This window comes from Vipera berus (genome assembly GCF_964194415.1).
Source record: "Vipera berus genome assembly, chromosome: 4".
Classification (NCBI taxonomy): Eukaryota; Metazoa; Chordata; class Lepidosauria; order Squamata; family Viperidae; genus Vipera; species Vipera berus.
This window is the reverse complement of record NC_138206.1, coordinates 20,018,538-20,041,046: the sequence shown is the minus strand read 5'-3', so window position 1 is coordinate 20,041,046 and position 22,509 is coordinate 20,018,538. Positions and strand designations below refer to the sequence as shown.

General features: G+C 42.0%; 1 protein-coding gene across 1 annotated transcript; it reads right to left on the bottom strand.

Moving 5' to 3' along the window:
* Nucleotides 1-20,736: 20,736 nt before the first annotated feature.
* On the bottom strand, nucleotides 20,737-21,624 carry LOC308667443 (uncharacterized protein C11orf87 homolog; the record flags this gene model as incomplete). The annotated part of the gene is made up of 1 exon (XM_081326655.1): nucleotides 20,737-21,624. Exon 1 carries the CDS (start codon nucleotides 21,196-21,198, stop codon nucleotides 20,737-20,739), a length of 462 nt encoding a protein of 153 aa, XP_081182781.1. The 5' UTR covers nucleotides 21,199-21,624.
* Between the last annotated feature and the right edge of the window lie 885 nt (nucleotides 21,625-22,509).

The following is a 22,509-nucleotide window of genomic DNA, read 5'->3' as shown; positions in this document are numbered from 1 at the left end:
AGAGTACTGTTAGATGGATGTTTACCAAACCCATGCAAACTTTCCCCTCACCAAGACACACATACATGTATACGGTTCCTTCATGGGCATTCACATAGGGGTGTCTGTGGGGTGGTAAACATGGCCAATATGGTGAGCATGATCATGTGATTGAAATGTCACTTATGTTTTACATGTCTTATGATGCACCTAAAACAGAGCGGATTTCACTCACATAACTTGACTATCACCTTGACTGTTTTGCTCCATGGACACTCCTGAATGGATATCTTTCTCTATTTGTTAATTTCTATCTCACTTCTCACTACACATACATAATGCTTAACAGGTTGGACTGGTGCCAAGGAGACACTCCCATCCCCACCCCACCAGAATCTAGTTCACCATGTTCTTGGGTGACTTTGGGCCAGTCACTTGTGATCGCCCAACTTACCTCACAGGAGGAAGGGGAAGGAAGGAAGAACAATGCTGAGCTTCTGTACAAAAGGGAGAATTTAATCTAACAAATAAATATGTGAGATCTGGAGCCTTTTTTAAAGCAGGTGAAGATGTATTATGTCAAGAATAAAATGCAGAGATACATACGATTTCCAGTGGAAAAAAAATTGAATTAGTATGAGAATAGTACAAACTGAACTTATGAACTGAAATAATTATGAGAAACCTTGTTACACATTTAAACATTACATACAGAAAGGAATCAATTCTGGTAATTTATATAAATTAGATGCAGAATTGTTATTTTAGTATTGCAGGCTCAGTGGCAAGAAAAATATCAATACAACAGGCGTGTGTTCAAAATACAAATAAGCAACCATTAGCTGAAGAATCTTCCAGACATACCAAACATCAAGTGTGATAAAAGACAAATGCAAAACTAATGCTATAGAATTAAAAGCAGCAGGCCCCTGGCCATTATTCAAGATAGAGGCTAATTTAACTGAAAAGAAAAGATTGACTAAATTGACTGAGGTCACTACTGGAAAATTGCAAGTGCACATAAAATGCATAACATAGTGAAAATCAAAGCAGTCTTCAGCTTTAATTTGTTATATGCGATGCTGAGGTGGAAAATTGGTTCTTCTCCAGGGTGCTGAAGAAGCGGGGTTGCAGCTTTTGGTCTGTTTGATTGGTAAGAATTTGCCCACAAAAACTTTGTGCTAATATACATTAGATGCAAATATTTTAACAAATAGGTCAACAAATATTTTATTTTTATCTTGCTATTTTCATCTTTATCACACTGTTTTTCTTTTCAATTCTGTCACCTAAATGCTACCTTATTTGAACAATTTTCAATGCAGATTTATTCTGTGAAATTACTGATGATCCTGCAGTTAAATCTTAAGTGCTAAACTAAATAACTATTCATAAAGTTCAGATTGCCAAGAAGTGCAATGATATATTGATTCTTTGCCAAGTCTCATCTTTCTTTTCATTTGAATAATTAAGAACTAGGATACAGCAGCAGGGATCATATTCTTTGCTTTAATATAGAAAACTTAATATTAGAAAATATGATTTATAAAATGAATCAGAATTAAAATATAGTAGTTCTTTGGATTTTTGGAAATAATGTTCATGGGATTTTAACTCAAGAAGAAGTAGGCTTTTTTATTGACAAAGTGCCATCAAGTAAGTGCTGACTCTCAGAGACCACATGGATAGACCTTGTCCACGATGATTTGTCCCCAACTGAATCTTTTTGAACTTCTAATGGTGCACCAATCGCCATTGTAATTAAGTTCATCCACCATATTAATGGTGACCCTCTGCTTCTTTTCCATTTCATCTTTTCTAGCATTAAAGTCTTCTAAAGAGAATTCAGGCTTCAAAACATGTCTCCAAAATATAATAATTTAACCCTGGTCATTTAGGTAGAAGAAGATAGAAGGATAACATTACTCTCTTACCATTGAATGTTTTACTGGCCTATTCATCATCCAGGTTATTAAGAGTCATGGTGGCACAGTGGTTAGAATACAGTACTGTACTGCAGGATAATTCTGTCCACTACCAGGAGTTTGATCCTGATGAGCTCAAGATTGACTCAGCCTTCCAGCTTTCCGAGGTCAGTAAAATGAGGACCCAGATTGTTGTGGGCAATATGCTAATATTGTAAACCCAGAAGTTGCTGTGAAGCACTATGGGGTGGTAAAGGATTGTAAATGTTATTGCTATTAGAACACACATTGAGGAAGTTAAATCAGCATCTTGATCACACTCTTTCTATTCAAAAGACATAGATGCAGATATATTAATATATAGATATAGATAAAAGCATTCTTGGATGGTATACATCTGACATGTGGGTGTTATGATATATTATAGGCCAGTTGAAATATTATAATTAGTCTGATAAAAGTACTTCCTCTGTGGAATTCAATTTTTTCTCATGTCCAAGATGATTTATCTCCCCCTCTCTTCACAGGCATATTCAAATTCACTACAAACTAGAATTATATTTCAGTTTTATCCAGTCATTTTCAGTTTGTATATGGTCAGTCATAAACCTGTTCACTTAATGGTGTCACTACTCTGTAATCTCAAAAGAGGCACAAAATTTTGAATTTTGTATACATCCAATTTTATATTCTGTGTGTAAGAAAGTTATTGCAAAACCAGAAATGTTTGGGATCAAAGGGAAACTATATTAGTCAGGAAACATGAATTAGCTTAATTGTCTTAAGAATGAAGAGTGAACGAAATTCTGCAATATCTGTAATATATAATGCAACATCTATTTTTCCAGATGCTTCTAGATCCTGTAGTAAAAAATAAATGCTAAAATGCTGAAATAATGAGCTATGCTGAATCTTTCTAGGAACCATGTCTTGAGTAAACGTCACTGGAGAAGCACAACTCATTGTTGTAATGGCAACTGACAAATCCTCCAATGTATTTTATGGCCAGCTTATGAAGGAGAAAGGTCTTTTGCTATGAGACAACTTGTTATCACACCTCTGAGAGTCAAATGCCTAATCTCTTTTCCAGTTGCTGTGTATTATGTGCCAATTAAACTATTGATCTGTTGGACCAGGATCTAGAAATTGTAATAGGATGGCCAGGACCAATAAACTAAAGCTGAGTCATGTCAAGACAAAGGCATGGTAAGTCTCCAGTCCTAGACAGCACTTTCCTTTGAAGTAGGAGACATGGAGTTTGGGTATATTTCTGGATTCTTCTATGTCAATTGAGATTTAGTAGCATTGGTGGCTTAGAGTGCATCAGTCAGCTGTGTCTAATCTAACAATTCTAACTCTGAATGGATACAGAGTGCCAGGCTTCAGTAATCCATGCCCTGGTAAACTCTTTGGTAAAGCCTCTAAATATGCATGTCCTTGAAGAACCTGGATATTACAACTGGTACAGAACATGGCAGTTAGGCTGTTGTGCATAACACCTTCCAGAAACTATTCAACATCAATCTAAATGGATTTCATTGGTGGTCTACAATAGTTTGAGTAACAAAAATCCTTAAAATCCTGCCATCCCCAGTAGGTATAACACATCAGAAAATCAACTTCGTAGGAAGATTAGAAATAAACTTCATTGAAATAGGCTATAATAATAGAATCTTGCAAGTCTGATGTGCGTTGCTTCCCTCCTTATACTCCAGCAAATCAGAGAGATAATTTGCCTAAGCCATTTTCAAATATTATCTTGCTTCCAATAATTTATAGCTTCTACTCTTTTTGACTAGGTAATGGTTCTTGACCTGTTTTGTCCCTTATTCTCTACATTTCCTGATCACTTGAGGAACTACTTCTTTGAATATGCAGTTCTTTCAACATTAAGAACTTGGTGGCTTGGGGATCCCTCAACACTCATTGATGAAACAGGCCTAATATATTGGGATATTAAAGGGAATCTGTGTTATCAGGACTTGAATTTCCCTTCCATAGAAGCCAAAGTAGCACCAACGTTACTTGTCTTTTGGTGCCAGACAAAGCCTTGGCTGTTTAATCATTCTTCCATTTGAAATTTAGCATCCTTACCTTGACTGTGTCTTTTGTCCCTTAAGTGTTCCTTTGTCAAGGTTGTTTATTATATGGTCACTCGAATGGGGTATTTTAAATTAGTTTATGATTTCACTTGGTTGTATTATTTTATTTTGATTTAGAGATTATAGCCTGTCACAAGATACAATCTCTTGTTTTAGGGGACCTGGATCATGGACAGGCTATAGATATTCTAAATAAATAATAAATAAAAATAAATCCTGGCCAATACTTAAAAGTCTAGAAATGCTTATTTCCTCGATTTAGTTCAATTGGCTGTAAAAGCAAGAATCGTATAAATTAAGCTGTTTATGTGAACCTGTAATTATAAACCATCATGACACACAACCATAAAAACTGATCTAGAGAACAGAATATTTGATGCATTCAGCCAATGTTACCAAGTCAAGGTCTAGAGACATGAGCATAATAACCAATAAAAATATAGGATGCTTAATCCTCAACAATAATCACTTCAATTTCACGGTGAAGGTACCAAGCGTCTGCTTTTGTTTGGTCGCTCCATTCCTTGCTGTGAGCCAAGTTACACCAAGTAAACGTGAAAAGGTAAAATAGAAAAGGTGCAGGAAAAAAGCACAGGTTTTTCTTTAAATGAGCAATCTTTTGCATCTTTGCATCTTACCATCGTACCAAAATCTTATCAACATAGTAAGACTCTTTATCAGAATATAGTGAGTTGCCTTATTGTAGTTGGTAGATTCAGATCTATCAGACACGTAAATACAGTGTTCACGCTAAGTAAATATTAGGGCTTGCAAATAAGTTGATATATAAAAGTAGCTTTTGTCCAACACAAAAGCCTTCTCAGGCATCAAGCATTAAAGTACTCTGTTGTTGCCACTGTTTTCCCCTTTATAGCTGATCAATTTTACTGATTTTTCATTTTCTTATCTCTCTCTCTCTCTCTCTCTCTCTCTCTCTCCCTCCCTCCCTCCCTCTCTCTCTCTCTCTCTCTCTCTCTCTCTCTCTCACACACACACACACACACATTTCCTTTCTCTCCCACATACACAAAGTTACAAAAGAAAGATGAGTAATGGCTTTAAGAAAGTAAGCTTTAGAGAAAAAAAGTTGTGAAGATTATAGTGCAGCTGTTCAATAGGTTAACTAAACCAAATATATGTTATTACTGTAAGTATAGTACATTTATATCAATGCAGTATATATTTTAGAACCAATGTTTAATACATCACAAGCTGCAACAGCTTTATAAAGATCAGTTAAAACACTGATTTATAACTAAATTTAGCAGTCTGGTATTAAACTGGTTCATATACATGAAAATGCTGTGCATTTTTTATCCATCATTCTTAATTCTGAACTTTATATATCAAAATTAATGTGCTCATTCTAAAATTAGTGGAAGAATTAGTTGCTGTTTATTATCTACTGATGTGATCTCCTGCTTGTCAACTTCCAGTATTCTACAAAATAGGTCAGGCACAAAGAGAGAATTCCATATCAGCTATAAAACAACTGACTTGATTATTATAATGTGTTTGTTATGTATGCAGGCACCTGCATAGCAACAGCCACCAGGGGGCGTTGGCCTGGACGGTTTTCGGCGGGAAACCCAGTTTCGGCGGGAAACCTAGGGCCAACCTCATTGGCTGTCCGCTTACCTGGCCAGATATTTAAGGAGGCCAGGTAACCCTCAGTCTGAGTTCACTACCCCCTCCAATAAAGAGCTGAACTCACACTCTGGCTGGTGTCTCTTCCTTGCATCGGACCCACTACACAACAGTGGTGACGAAGGTGGGATCGCTGCCAACTGGGGAAGGTGGCGATGAAGGTGGGATCGCTGTCACTGGGGAAACGCTCCGCGAGCTGAAGGGAAAGGCATTTTCCTTCTTCCCCCCCACGACCGCCAGCCGACCCGGCAATGCCAAGCGCCACATCTGCGACCAAGACCGCAGCCACCGCCATGGCTAGAGCCGGACAACCCTGCGAGTTCAAGACCCGCCACCCCGAGACCTGGGACCGTTACCTGGCTCACATTGAACTGTACATGCTGTTCAACCAGATATCGGAGGACGGTGCAAAGGCGGCCGCCCTGCTTTGCCTCAGGGGGCCAGCATTGCTGGAAGTCGCCGCGAATCTGTTCCCCCAGGAGGCCATCAACACCGTTGCGTACCGAGACCTCGTGGCCAGACTCAACGGCCACTTCAAGCCCTGGCACTCCAAGGTGGCCACACGGTCACAATTTGAAAAAAGGGACCAGCGCCCTGACAAGACCGGTGCCGACTTCCTCGCCGCCCTACGGGCAGCTGCCATCGCCTGCAGGTTCACAAACTTGGAGGAGCGGCTACGGGACCAGCTGATCTGCGGCCTATGAGACAGACGGCTGCAGGAGCGCCTGTTCGAGAGAGAGGAGGTCTCTCTCCAGGAAGCCAAGGATGCCATCCTAGCCCACGAAGCGGCCTGCGGGGCCATCCAAGCCTGCCAGGGAACCCGGTCCAGAAACCAGGCGACCAGCGTCCATCGGCAAGGGGCCACAGAGGAGGACGACCTGAGCATCGACCTCCTCCAGCGGAAGTTGACCCCCGACCAGTGAGCCAGATGCCCAGACAGGCCCAGGCCTCCCAGCAACGCCGCCATTCCTCAGAGGTGCGCAGGGTGTGGTGGGAATCACATGCGCAGACTCTGCAAGTTCCGGTCCGCCACGTGTCGGGCCTGCAAGAAAACAGGCCACATAGCCGCAGTCTGCCATAGCCGCCGCCCCCGAGAAGAGATCCACAAGCTGCAGCCGGAGGAACCGCCGTTCGAAGGTACTGGGGCCCCTACCAAAACGTAGATTGGCTATGTCGAGAGCCGGCTGGCCATTAACCACACGGGTAGCCACCGGCTGCTCAAACCCAAAATTAGGTTAACAATCCGCTTGCAAGGCGTTCCTTGCAGCATGGAGCTTGACTCCGGATCAGCGGTCTCGATTATTTCAGACGAGACCCTTAATTACATAACTAGCCGGAGCAAGCAGCGGATTAAATTACGGCCTACTAAATTAACCCTGACCGATTTCCAGAATTCGCCGGTCAAGGTGAAGGGGGAGGCTACCATTTTGGTGTGGTTTAAGGGTCACGAAGGGCACCTGGACATTGTAGTGGTAGACGGCCGCAGAGCCAGCCTGGTCGGCCTAGACTGGTTCGAGGCCCTGGGAATCACGGTCTCCGGGATCCACCAGATCCAGGGGGACTCTGTCGAGGCCGTCTGCAAGGAGTTCGCAGACGTCTTCGACGGGACGCTGGGCAGGTACACAGGGCCCCCCATATTGTTCAAGGTTAACTCGAACGTACCCCCCGTTAGGGTCCAGCCGCGGCGAGTCCCTTTCGCGCTCAAACACAAAATCGAGCGCAAACTAGACAAGCTGGTGGCCCAGGGAATCTTAGAGCCCATAGATGGAGGGGAGTGGGAAACCCCCATTCTAACCCCCCTCAAATCCAATGGGGAGATAAGGATCTGCACTGACTATAAGTGTTCAGTGAACCGCGCCCTAAACCTGCACGCTTACCCGGTCCCCACGGTCAGCCACGTTCTCACTTCCCTCCAAGGCGGCGCCATCTTTGCAAGGCTCGATCTTGCGCTGGCGTACCAGCAACTCACAGTCACTAGGGAAACAGCTGACATTCAAACCATAGTAACACACAGGGGGGCGTTCCAGGTGAACAGGCTGCAGTTTGGAGTCAGCGTTGCTCCCGGCATTTTCCAGGAGGTTATGGAAAAAACACAAAAGGGCATTCCAGGAGTCTGCCCCTATTTTGATGACATCCTGATCGCAGGAGCATCAGCAGAGGAACTGGCTGGTAGGCTCAGGGAGGTGCTGTCAAGGCTACGCACAGCTGGTCTCAAACTCAAAAGGGAAAAATGCAGCATAGAGGTTCCTTCCACAGAATTCTTGGGGTCCAGAGTAGACGCCAGGGGAATCCACCCCACAGAATCCAAGGTGAGGGCCATCAAACTAGCACCCACACCCAAGAACAAAGCAGAGCTTCAGGCATTCCTGGGTCTGCTGAATTTCTATCATACATTCCTCCCACACAAGGCAGCCATCGCTGAACCGCTCCACAGGTTGCTAGACAAGCAGGCAACATGGGCCTGGACGGCCACCCATGACCAGAGTTTCAAGGCCCTGAAAGCATTACTGTCGGACAAGTCCACAGTAGCCCATTTCATCGAGTCCAAGCCCATTTGCATCGCCTGCGATGCATCCCCTGACGATGTGGGCGCTGTTCTCAGTCACCTTGAGCCCAACGGGGCACAAATCCCCATAGCCTACTATTCCAGGACACTGTCTGGAGCAGAAAGAAACTACGCCCAAATTGACAAAGAAGCCCTGGCAATCGTGGCAGGAATCAAGAAATTTCATGATTACTTATATGGCAGGGAATTCACTGTCTTCACGGACCACAAACCACTCCTGGGCCTGTTCACAACTGACAGGCAGACCCCCCAAATTCTGTCCCCCAGGATGCTCCGGTGGTCCATCTTCCTTGCAGCCTACAATTGCAAGCTGGTGCACAAGCCAGGGAAGGAGATGGGCCATGCAGACGGTCTAAGTAGGCTCCCTTTAGACACACAGGATCCAGACCCAGCACCAGCCACACAGATCCTAGCACTGCAGGAGCTACCAGAGTGCCCAGTTCACACCAAGGACATTGCCAGCCACACAGCCACAGACAACATCATGGGCAGGGTGCACTCATGGGTTTGCACAGGGTGGCAGGACAAATCCCCGGGACCAGAGTTTCAGGCCTATTTCATTAGATGCAACGAGATCTCCACACACAAGGGGTGCCTTCTCTGGGGCAGCAGGGTCATCATTCCACCCACACTACGGGCCAGGGTATTGGATTCCTTACACGAAGGACACCCGGGGGTGGTCAGGATGAAGGCCCTGGCTAGGAGCTACCTCTGGTGGCCGGGGTTGGACAAGGAAATTGAGGATCGGGTCAAGGCCTGTTACACGTGCCAGAGATCCAGGCCAGAAATGCCACACACACCAGTACACCGGTGGGAGGCCACACACACGCCATGGTCCTGCATCCACATTGACTATGCGGGGCCATTCCAGGGCCAATTATTTTTGGTAGTGGTGGACAGTCACTCCAAGTAGTTAGAGGTAGTCCCTGTTCCCAACATGACCTCGGGGAGGACAATCCAGGTGCTCAGAGCTCTCTTTGCCACACACGGCCTCCCCAACGTAATTGTGTCTGATAACGGGCTGCAGTTTACCGCTACTGATTTCCAGGTGTTCTTGAAGGCGAACTGGATTAGGCACGCCACCTCCGCACCCTTCCATCCATCAACCAACGGGCAGGCCAAACGGATGCTAAGGACGACCAAAGACGCACTCCGGCGCATCATCAGCGGGGACTGGCATCACAGACTGGCGAAATTCTTACTCGCCCAACACACAACACCATGCGTGGCTACCGGGAAGAGCCCAGCAGAACTGCGATGGGGACAGTGCCTCATCACCAAGCTGGACCGTCTACACCCAGACCGGGTAGCAGCCGAGACCGGAAGACCATCATCACCATCCTCACCATCCTCACCATCACCACCAGCATCACCATCATCACCATTGCCACCATCACCCACTCACAGGATTCTCAACGTGGGGGACCTGGTCTGGGCAAGGAACTACGGGGCTGGGCATCCATGGGTTCCGGGGACAGTGGTCGAGAAAACAGGACCCCTCTCGTACATTGTGGGGGTGGAGGGGGACAGACGCATAAGGCGACACATCGATCAGCTCAGAGGAAGGGTCCCTGAGCACATCACACACGTCCCTGAGCACAACACACACGCCCAACAGGAGAACCACACTCCAGGAGAGGTCAACCCAGCCAGGGACGTCACAGAGTAAGGACCAGAGGAGGAGGACTTTCTGATCCCGGCTCCTTGCAACCCTGCACAAAGGCCTCAAGAACCCACGGTCCAAGCCCAGGGGCCAACCACATCCAGACGATCAACCCGACCACACAGGACACCTGCCTACCTGTTGGACTATGTGTGCAAGTGACCCACACACAGGGACATCGTTGTTTTTTTATATATAGTTATAGTTATAGCAGTTGCAAGTTGTTGTTGTTATGTGGTTCTTCTCTAAGGGGGGAGGGGTGTTATGTATGCAGGCACCTGCATAGCAACAGCCACCAGGGGGCATTGGCCTGGATGGTTTTCGGCAGGAAACCCAGTTTCGGCAGGAAACCTAGGGCCAACCTCATTGGCTGTCCGCTTACCTGGCCAGGTATTTAAGGAGGCCAGGTAACCCTCAGTCCGAGTTCACTACCCCCTCCAATAAAGAGCTGAACTCACACTCTGGCTGGCGTTTCTTCCTTGCGTCGGACCCACTACACAACAGTGTTCATTTGCAAGGGGAATTAAAATTAAATCGGAATAAGCAACTATGTATGAAAAGGAAGCTATCGCAGTCTAATGTACAGTATGTAAAGTAAAGTAAAAAATAACATAAAACTTGTTAGTAATGCAAAAAATAGCCAAAATTGCATTAGTACTTTTACTTTGAATCTCAGACTAATGATGCAGTTCCTTGGCCATTTCACTTGGAAGTAAGGCACATTAAAGATAGTTTAACCCAATTTTGATATCCTAAGGATTTGTTCAATTAAACACATCTTGAGAGCTCAAGGTTGGAAAAGCTATAAGAAAATTATTGAGTAAATATGCATAGGATTTGGCTGTGTGAAAATCTGCAAATTCCCAAAACTTCTTGACTTATAGATTTAAGATGGACTATTAAGATTCCTACCATTTTGGATATACATGTTTCATGAATAATTTCTAAATCTACAGAATACTATACTATGTTTCAAAAATAAGGGAATGGAAACCTTTCCTCCTAGTATTGCATTATTAACAATGTAGGAATATATTATATTATATTTGCTGTTTGGCGAAAAAGCCAAAGGATAAGATTTTATTTGTACACCACCCAGAGTCCCTCTGTGAGCGAGATAGACAGGTTAAAAAAAAATGACCAATAAAAGAAATACATCTGCAAATACCACTTGTGTGCAATGCAGCTGGTAAAATACCATTTCAGTCTTAATGGCTTTAGCTTTTTTTTTAAGTGATGCCTGCTTCACTGTCCTGATGTGTCATCTTAGATTTTTGTTTTCATTTTAAACCAATATTATTGTAGAAACAGGGCCTTCTAATTACTGACCTTACTCTCTACTTTAGTGTATTTGGGGATTATTTGTAATGTTGCTGATTTGTAATTCTGCCAAATTAAGACAGGCTAGAAATAGATGCTCACTGCTGAATAATTCTGAGTTCAGTTAAACTTTGATAATATTCAGTATATACCCAAGTGCTAGTTTGGCTAACATCTTCAACCCAACTCATTGGAGTTCAGTGCAATTTATGTTTTGGAGTCCCTCTTGATTCTTGGTGACTGTCTGCACAAGTCCCTGCGATTTTCTTGTCAACATTTTTGAAGTCGTTGCCTTGTTCTTCCTAGGGGTGAAAAAGAAGGAATCATCCAGTTGGCTTTGTGCCCAGGAGACTCATAGTCTCCTGGTTCCAGGTTTGTCCCTTTAATCCCTATCCCAATCTGAAGCTGAGGACTTCAGTACAAACTAAATAGATTCTATAATGCTACATTTAGCTTTATTATAACTCACACAAAAGGCTTCAGTAGTGGTTAATCTAAAAATAAAATAAATAAAATAACAGTAACATTTGAATACAGAAAGAGAAAGAAAGCACAAAAATTATTTTCCAATCCGTTAGACTGATCACCAGTAAGCACAGTTCTGTTTTCCTATTTACTATACTGAGGTTATATTTTGGTTTGCTTCGTTCCTATAATTGGGGTGAACCTTAATTCTTTTCATTAAAATATTTCTGAATTTTTCTCTGTATAACTGGCATTGTGGTAGTTCAGATTCTCCTAAGGAAAAATATACCGGTTTTTTTTTAAAAAAAGCAAAACCTTTTGTAGTTCAGAGAGCCAAGATGACAAGATTTCTCATTTCAGTTCATAAAGATCTCTCTGAAATTAACAGAATATAATTTTACCCATAGTCTTGTCTGAACCCAAACATTATTGAAATTTTCTTAATAGATATGACTTTCAACAAAATATCTGCCATACTGGCGCTATCAGTATTTTGATGAATTACAATATGGTGGAAACTGCATTACTGAAATCTCATCATTCCCTTTAAGCTAACTAAATAAATTTCAAGAGAATGAAAGCTGAGGAGAAAAAAATTAAAAATAGGCACTTTCTTCTAAAAACAACATAATGAAATATCAAAACTCTGTTGTGGAAGAAAAATGGGAAATGAGGCACAGGAGATATAATACTTATTCATTCATGCAGTTTCTAATATCCTGCAGGAAACCATAGTGAGATTAAAGTATATCAGTCTGGTGTCTTGTGTTGAACCTTATGGGAAATTCCTACTGAAAAAGCAGAGAAAATATAGCATATTGTTTAACAGATATATTGTTTAGTCTTCCAGTCGTATCATAATGAAAGCCAGTGTGATGTAGTAGTTAAACAATAGGCTTATCTCAGGAAACTCAAAATCATTTTGCGTTCACACAACATGCTTACTCCTAAATCCAGATTAACAAAGTATTATTGCTGTGTTCACATGTCATGTTGTGGCCAAACAAACCATCCATTCCATTTTAACCTTGCCTAATGAAGAATCTCATCCTTGTCTAACATACCTAGGACAATGTGTCGATAAAAGCATGGAAGCTGTATAAGCTACCAGTTCTCCCTGGAGAAGGGGAAAAATGGGGAAAAAATGCAGTAGCTATGTTAACTACAGATTCTGATAATTGCTTTGATAAATAGTATTATCTCCTCTAACAACAAATTGAAATTAATATCCATAATATCAGTTATCATGAAAACAAAAATCTAAGTCTTTAAAGGTAAATCTAAGCCTTGAAGCCTAAACATTCCTCCTGCTAAATTCATGTAGTAATAGCCAAAGTTAACTGGTATATATCATTTTTTTTAAAGAGGGGGAATGTCAGTCCTCAAGAGACCACATATCCGGTACATTTCAGATCTTGGCAAATTCTAATCCTGTTTCTTGTAACTCAAAGGACTTCAGCTAATTGCCATTGTAAACATGTTAAGCTTTAGATCCCAAAAAATAATCCTGAAAAATAATCTTGTTAGAACTGTGGAAGTAGAAACAGGCAGTTAATAGCACATATATACTACAAGCCTTTCTGAATGTGTACCCTAATATCTTTTTCTCATACCTTATAAACAATGAAATTGAAACCATTGTAGGGTTCACATATATTAAGCCATGACGATGCTAGACACAGAATCCTTACTTGTTGAGAGTCAATTTGTTGTTGTTGTTAGCTGCGAAGTCGTGTCCGACCCATCGCGACCCTATGGACAACATTCCTCCAGGCCTTCCTGTCCTCTACCATCTTCTGGAGTCCATTTAAGCTCGCGCCTACTGCTTCAGTGACTCCATCCAGCCACCTCATTCTCTGTCGTCCCCTTCTTCTATTGCCCTCGATCTTTCCCAGCATTAGGCTCTTCTCCAGTGAGTCCTTCCTTCTCATTAGGTGGCCAAAGTACTTGAGTTTTAGCTTCAGAATCTGGCCTTCTAAAGAGCAGTCAGGATTGATCTCCTCTAGGACTGACCGGTTTGATCGCCTTGCAGTCCAAGGGACTCGCAGGAGTCTTCTCCAGCACCACAGTTCAAAGGCCTCAATTCTTTGGCGCTCAGCCTTTCTTATGGTCCAACTTTCACTGCCATACATTGCAACTGGAAAGACCATAGCCTTGACTATACCAGTCAATTACTGGTTATAAAACCCTAAAATGGAAAGATGGATTGTACTACTCCAGATTACAAATGAAGTATCACAATCATGGGGTTTAAAGCTAAGCCCATGGTCCCTGCAATGTGGGGAGGGTACCCTGGGATAGCCTCTGTTCAGTGAATCCCAACAGTTTCAAAGTATAGAGAGATGACTCCACCACACAGGCTTCACCATGTCATTGGATGCTAAAAGCAATTACTTTTCTTGTGACAAATGCTCCACTGTCAGGATTCATTCAACGTTCGAAAAATCAAAATAAAGAAGGGTGCTAACAACAACAACAACAACAATAATAATAGTAATAATAATAATAATAATAATAATAATAATAATAATAATAGAGTTAGAAGGGATCTTGGAGATCTTCTAGTCCAACTCCCTGCTCAGGCAGGAAACTCTAGTCTATACCATTTCAGACAAATGGTTGTCTACTCTCTTCTTAAAACTTCCAGTTTTGGAGCATTCACAACTTCTGGAGGCAGGTTCCACTGATTAATTGTTCTAAAGGTCAGGAAAATTCTCCTTAGTTCTAGGTTGCTTCTCTCCTTGAATAGTTTCCATCCGTTGCTTCTTGTCCTGCTTTCAGGTGCTTTGGAGAATAGCTTGACTCCCTCTTCTTTGTGGCAGCCCCTGAGATATTGGAACACTGCTATCATGTCACCCCTGGTCCTTCTCTTCATTAAACTAGACATTGCCAATTCCAGCAACCGTTCCTTATATGTTTTAGCCTCCAGTCCCCTAATCATCTTTGCTGCTCTTCTCTGCATTCTTTCTAGAGCAGAGGTGTCAAACTGCCGGCCCACAGGCTGGACGCATCCTCCAGAAGCTGTGGCCACCCCATTGCCGGCAATGGCAAAAACATACTGATAACGTTGTGTGACATCTTGTGATGTCACGACTTTGACATATCTGTTCTACAGTCTCAACATCTTTTTTACATCGTGGTGACCAAAACTGGATGCAGTGTTCCAGGTGTGGCCTTATCCAAGGCATTGAAAAGTGGTATTAATACTTCATGTGATCTTGATTTTATCCCTCTGTTAATGCAGTCTAGCACTGTGTTGGCTTCTTTAGCAGCTGCAGCACACTGCTGGCTCATCAGTGATATGTGCAATTAGATAATATAATAGGCAATGAACTGATAACTTTGTCTCAGAGAAGAATTACTTTTACGGCTTCTGATATGGTGGTGATCCACCACCAGTTTTTTGGTTACTCTATACAAGCTGTGTGCAGCTTTATGCAGCTCACTAAGCCATCTATTAAGTTCTGCCAAGTTTCTGATAAACCTCCTAGTTTTTTTCCCCCATTCTGGCATTGGAAAAAAAAGAAGTTGCCAAGCAGCTGGTGCACCAAAACACACAGGGGCACTAATTGGACACTTTGCTGGTTCCAGTTTTGTTTGTTGCTTTGCAAACATTAAATAGAGAAGGAAAAGTGACTAAGAAGTCTGACTGTGAGATAGAAGTGTATTTGGTTCAATTTTTTGTTGCAACCTCACCCTTTTGCTGGTCAGTCAACTTTATGGTAAATTAATCATAAAGGCAAGGAAATTCTGAATTAGTTAATTCCTCCCTTCAAGAGTGAAACTATTTTTAAGCAATATACAGTGTTGAAAGGGACGCGGTGGCTCAGTGGGTTAGGACGCTGAGCTTGTCGATCAGAAGGTCGGCAGTTTGGCGGGTCGAATCCCGAGTGCCGCATAATGGAGTGAGCGCCTGTTACTCGTCCCAGCTTCTGCCAACCTAGCAGTTCGAAAGCACGTAAAAATGCAAGTAGAAAAATAGGGACCACTCCGGTGGGAAGGTAACAGCGTTCCGTGCGCCTTTGGCATCTAGTCATGCCGGCCACATGACCACGGAGACGTCCTCAGACAAGCGCTGGCTCTTCGGCTTTGAAATGGAGATGAGCACCGGCCCCTAGAGTCAGAAACGACTAGCACGCATGTGCGGGGGAACCTTTACCTTTACCTTTTACAGTGTTGAAATCACTGATAAAAAGTCAGCGATAACCACAGAAGCTCTATTCCTTCTAAGTTAATCTAAACACGCCTCTTCTCTGTAGTCTTCTAAAAACAGCAGCAAAGGCCAGCTGAGCAAAAAAGAAAAATACTTCTGTTTCTTTTCTTTCTTCAAATTACGCTTTGACTACATGTGTGGATGTACTGCCATTATTCCCACATTCATTAACACCACATTATCTTTCTGTATTTCCAAGGCATGGTAATTATGAATTGGATTTAGCCATGTTTAACTATAATTTCTTGAGTAACAATAAGTACAATAAGCTAACCATTTGGAAAAAAAAAATCTAATAATAAAAGTAGCTTCCTGGTATGTGCTCGTGGGTAAATGTGTCTACAATGACAAATTTATATTATAATCCTCAACAGATTTCTGAAGAGTAACCCTAATTAAAAACAAGAGGGCATCCTCATGAATAAACACATCCAAAACTAAAAATTCCTAAGTAATGAAGAATCATGATTCCCCCCCTTAACTTCTGATTTAGATAAAAAGAATCAAGAGTCTCACTAATACAAATGATAAATCAAGAAATGCAATTGTATTTGTAAAACCTGAAACAATGATTTCACAAAATAGCTGTCTCAAATCCCTTTGAGAGGGCACCCCCCCCCCAAAATATCTTTCTCATTTCAACCAGTCTGCAAGAAATCAAAAGAAACTCTACACATTCTGGGTGTTCTTGCTTTTGCCTGGATTGTTTATGTAAATTAATCAGCCAGCATTTGAAAGTTTGTTAAATTAATTTTTAGTGGAAAATCTGATTAACCTTCACAACACTCCGCTAATAACAATAGTTTGGATGCTGCTCATGTTGAAGTATAAATAATATATATCTCAGCTTTGCAAAATAAGTTAATTGCAAACTATGTGTTTTTACCCAGTGTTTCTTTAAAAAAAAACTACTGCTAACAAATAGCTCTGCAAATGGATTGATGCTATTATTATTTGCATTCAAAATTTAAAGGTTGTTCAGATTTCTTGATATACTCCATTTATACTTCTCCATAACTGTCAGTGAGTCTACAAAAGCCACTACAAAAGAAAATGTTCAATTTCAGATATTAGAGAAGAATCTTTATTCTTCATTACATTAGCACGAACTGCAACCTCATACCGTTTGGCAACATGAGTAAGAATTTCCTCATAACAAGTTCAATCTAGTTAAGCTGATATCACTCTCATTGCTTCCAATGAAAAGAAATTAAATAAATCTCTTTAAATATTTGGTTAAGGTGCAATCTACTCATCAGTTAGTCCCTTTGAGTTTAATTGGCTTTACTCTCAGGTGCAACATACAGAGTGACAGCTTAAAAGTCTTGAACTTATATCAGTGGATTTGCAGCCTAATGGGCTTAATTTTGGTAGATTGTCTCAACTCATTCTGCTCGCCTGGCAATTCATCAATAAACCAAACGTACAGATCTCAATAAAGTTTCAGTGCTTAAAGATTATTGAACTGGTAGATCCTAGTTTTAGGCTAACCACTCTCTTCATATTTTTGACACCCGGTTCCCCTGAAGATGCCCCTGCTATTTTCAACTGCCAGGTCTCATAACCAAATGGTCCATCTTCCAAAAACCACCACTAAAAATTAAAACAAGAATTTGATGCTAAGATTTACTCATTGTTACAGAATCTAGTTTTCTATATATATACCATATAACTATTTTAAGTGGAAGCACATCACATGAGCCCTACCAGCAGCCTGGAATGGATAACAGCCTATGTCCAAATATGTCCAACTAAACTAAAATCCTATTGAAATCATTAGGAGACAAGCAAGTCATAAATATTGATTTCACCAGGAGTGCGATATAAATTTACTGAGTTGGTAAACCTATTTCTACAGCATTTTACTTCTGCCCTTCAGAGAGTTAAAAGGAACAAAAAAGAAAGAACTAAAAAGGGATGAAAAAATAAAAATGCCAGAAAGAAGATGTGCCATCCTAAGCTTCTGAATTATTCTCACTGATGATAGGTAAGTTGCATAAAGGGAACTATATCCTTCAGCAGTCTTGAATTTTATGGTCACTGTCGGCTACTACAAAAGACCCCTGACATATAGGAACAGGTGCAAAGAATGGTAACAGCAAGAATAATAAAGAACAAGGACAGATTGCGGAATTGGACAACTTTAGCTTTGAGAAAAGATAACCAACAACTCTTAACAGTCTTGCAATACCTTAAAAGGTGTCACACCAAGGATGTCCATGATCCGTTCCTACCATGAGCTTAAATTATAAAAAGGCACATTTCTATTAAATGTCAGCAAAACTTTTGAACAGTACAATTTGACACCAGAACTAATTTCAGAAAGAGGTGCTAAGCTTCCTTTCATCGGATAAACACCTGTCAAACACAGTTTAATTGGGATTTCTGTAGGAGTAAAGGATTGGGCTCAGTTATCTGAATGGCTCCTTCTAGTTTTATAATTCTAAACACTAGAGAGAGATTTCACTCAACAGCAGTTTTTCAGTCTAATTGGTCAAGAGTGAAAGGAAAACCTAAGAAGCAAAAGAAAAATAAGCGATAGATATTGAATCTCTTGCATTTTGCTACCATAATGGCATTGCAAATATTGTATGCTTAGATGGTGCTATTCTTCTCTGAGAATTCTAGCCACCCACAATATTCTAAAGTATTACAATTGAATTATTAAAATGTACATAATCTTACTTTTTAAAAAATCAGTTTCAATCACCACAGGAGAAAGACAGAGCAGGCAGAACAATATAAATTATAGATAGAACATTGCATTGTGTTAGTTTTTATTTCTGAACGTTTGTGAAACAGCTCTTCTGTTGTTCTGCAGTATATTTGATATTAATTAAGATGTACCTAGTACTTAGCTGGATATCGTACAGAAGAGATTTTAGGAGATTTAAGAGATTTAAGTTGGTTTTAGCTCACCAACTTATGGTTCTACTGATAAACAATAGCTATTTATGTATTAAATACATAATGGGTGGCTATGGAAATCAAATAAATAACTATTTAATCAATTTATTTTTGAAGTAACTTTTTAATTAAAAGGTTTATTTTAAAAGCCACCCAGCTTAAGTACAATTAAAGTTAAACCCATTTAAATATTGTTATTTGTTGCATATGTTTTTTTTCCCTCTAGGAGCTCAAGGCACATCTTGGCAGATCTCTCCTGTAGTTACCCCTACAACAACCCTGCAGAGCAGTCTGGTCTGGGAGAGAATAAGCGATCCAATGTCATCCATGTGAGCTTTATGGTTGGTTGAGAACCAAAGTACAGTTATGAATACTTAGGCTTAGTTACAGCGTAGTCCTGTGAATGTTTACTTTGCATCTTTCAATGCAAAATCTTAGTTCCACACATATGAATGGAAGATTGTGCCTTAAGGTCAAGTCTCTTCAACTGAAATTAATGGCACTTCAAAGGGTTTAATGGAAGCAGAATTGTTCTCCTTGTTATTAATATTAACAGACATGCACCACAAGCAGCCATTCATTTCCTCAAGCAATGAATGATTATTTCTGGGGGGGGGGGTCAGGTAAAAACACAGCAGTCTCTTTTAAAATGCTTTCCTGTTTTTAATAGATGGTACCTTAACACCAAACCTCTATTGTCCAGATTCACAAGAGAGATCCATGGGGAGGGGAACAGAAGTATGCTGCCATTGCATTGTGTTCATTTAAAGGTTAGGAAAAAAACAAATATATAGTCTAATCAAGACAATAGAAGACAGCTCAATACTACATCAATGCTGAAGTTGATTTTCAATAGGTCAAAATGCAAGTCTGGTTGGACCAGAATATATTGCAGAGGACAATTCACAAGATGTATCAGGTGGGTGTCCCAGAGTATCAACAGCTGATGGTAAAATAAATTACTGTACATCATCTTGGTGTTAGTCATTGAAAATGTATCTTGATCCAGATTTAATGTAAGAAAAAGGCTGATTCACTAAATAAATGTCTTAAAAAGAGACAGATACATCCCAAAACATTCCTATGAAGTAATAACTCCATTCTCTCATCGATATAGATACACAAGCATAGCTAAACTGTTCTGCATTCACATTTTGCAAGATATAGGGTATGTAATACTGCAGAGAAAGAGGAAAAAAAGTCATTTTTGCCCAAAAAAGAGGATTGTGAAAATCATTGGAGGGTGGAGATCATTTTTAAACTTAGATATTGATCCTACAAAAGGAAACAAAAGCTAATCTCTAAAATTGAGAGTGAAAGAGTTGAAAAAACAGAGGAGGAAGAGAGAACAATTACAGATTTCACAAAAAGATTAATGCATTCTTGGTTGTTTCAAATTGGACTAACCACCAGTCCCCCACTATCAGGTTGCAGGACGGGCTTCAAATGCATCCTTAGAAATAGACCCTCCTTTGTATAAAACTCACCACACTCTCCCTCAATTTTTCATAGTTGTCAGTAGATTTAAACCCAGTCCTTTCAATACCATATGTTTGTGTAACCCACACATCCCAAAAGAATGAAATGTAAATGTGCTATAATATATAATCTGAAATATTTGTCTATGTGCATCCCAACAGTACACCCTGAACCACTGATTTCAGGGAAGATTGTTTTATATTTGGTAGCACTGAGCAGTTTTCCCTTGTCTTCTCTGCTTGGGAAAAAAAAAGATGCATCTTTCTGTTTGCAAGAACAAAAGAAAAAGTAAATGAAGAACGCAATGTAATTTGACATGCGTTTGAATACCGATGGGTTGGTTAGTTCTTTCATATATATTAGCAATAATCATCATTATCTTCAAGATTATAATAATAGCCACTCAAATATATACAAACACCAAAAAAAACGTCTTTTGGTGAGGTCCCCACAAACAGAAGTCAACCAAATCAAGACAGTACCACTGTTTGCAAGAACCCAGGAGTATCTGTTTCCAAACCCGATCTTTCGGGATGGGGATTCTGCACTTCTGGGGCAGAAGGAGAGGGGATGCTACAATCCTGGGTGATTTTCCCTGGACTGGATGATTCTTTTCCTTGGGGTATTTCGTACGAATCCCCTGCCTGGGTGCTGGTGCTGCTGCAGTGGTCCCGTTCATATTCTTCTTGTGCCTTCTGCATTTTCCGCTTCTTCATCTTCCTCTTGTGGATGTGGAAAGTGATCAGGGAAAGAAGAATCAGGCAGCAGATGAGGGTGACCAAGACAATCAAGACAAAAGTGGACGAGAAGGACTGGAAGAACTGCCCCATTTGCGTGATGCAGGTGCTGCTGGCATTGGAAGAGCCAGAGGTCCAATTCAAAAGGCAGGGGGGCAGGGAGAGGCTGGACCCTTTGGACAGCTCCGCACTCATTGAGGAGGCTCGTTTATGCTTGGTTTCCTTCCCCTTAAAAGACGGCTGCAGAAGTCTCCACCGAGATGCTTGTCACCTTACGCTAGGGAGGGGATGCCTTGCCCAGCCCTTCACACCTCCCTCATTTTTCTTTGCTAGAGAAAAGAAAGATTATAAAAATAAGTAAAAATAAAAATCCAGATACACAACACTGGATCCAAGCCCCCCCCCAAAAAAGCCCAAACCCTGTCATTACCATTTTTTTATCCTTTCAGCCACAGTAGGATCCCCACCCCAAAAGGCACCATCTGTTATAGACGCGATTTTCAAAGGTGAGAAATGCAAGGACTGCATCGTATTAATCCCGCCTGTCCTCCCCACCCGAGAAAGAGCGAGCCCTTGCAAATTCGTAGGTCACGACTGCCGTCACAGAGATTTAAATTTATATACCCCAGCAATGACTCCCCACTCCCCACCCCCCCAATTACTCAGCAGCTTGATAGCTCGGTCTACTTGACCGTTTCCTCAAGTTCTGGAGGTTGAGAAAGTTTAGACATTGTGTGTAGCTTCTGGGGTTTTTTTTTTGCCCAGACCCCCCCCCTTCCCACCCCGCCGCCGCCGCACGGCACACCCGCCCCCGCCTGCACGACTGCTATAATCCCGCAGGCGCCTCCGGGGGAAGCCCCCCGCTGCACCGAGCCAAGGCGAGCCTTTGTGAGAAGGCAAGAAAGAAAGAAAGAAAGAAAGAAAAAAAGATGGACTTTTTAAGCTCACCTGCTCCTTGGTGTCTGCGGAACGGGAGGGAGAGCGAGGAAAGGAAGGTGGCAAGGATGCCCCCCCCCGACCACGGGCTGCGGAAAGCGCTGAATGAAACGGGCAAAGCCGCCGCCGCCGCCGCCGCTTCTCGCAAAAAGTGGGCTCTCAGCCTATAGCCAGCCCGGGCGGTGACGTCACGCAGCCAAGATCTCCGACTGGCTGTGCTTCCCGCCGGTGTTCCTAGTTGTCGCCTCGCCCTCACGGCTCTGCTAGTCGGCGGGAGCCCCTTTGCTCTCGCCCACCCACCCACCCCCCTCATCCCGACGCCGTCTTTCGTTCCGCGAGCGCCCCTTTTCGCCCAAGATAGCACGGCATAGAACTAAGAGGGGGAAAAGCGAGCACGCTTCAGTTTAAAGTTCAGCTCAAGATCTAGTCTGGAGCACTTGGGGCAAGGTAGTGGGGGTCCCTGCTTGGAAGTGAGGAGGATCAGCCAAGCAGTCCTCCCGTGAGGAGGCTCTAAACACACAACCCTATTGTGCTGCCCCAAAGTTGCCTCAACCATTTCTCCCCAGAGAA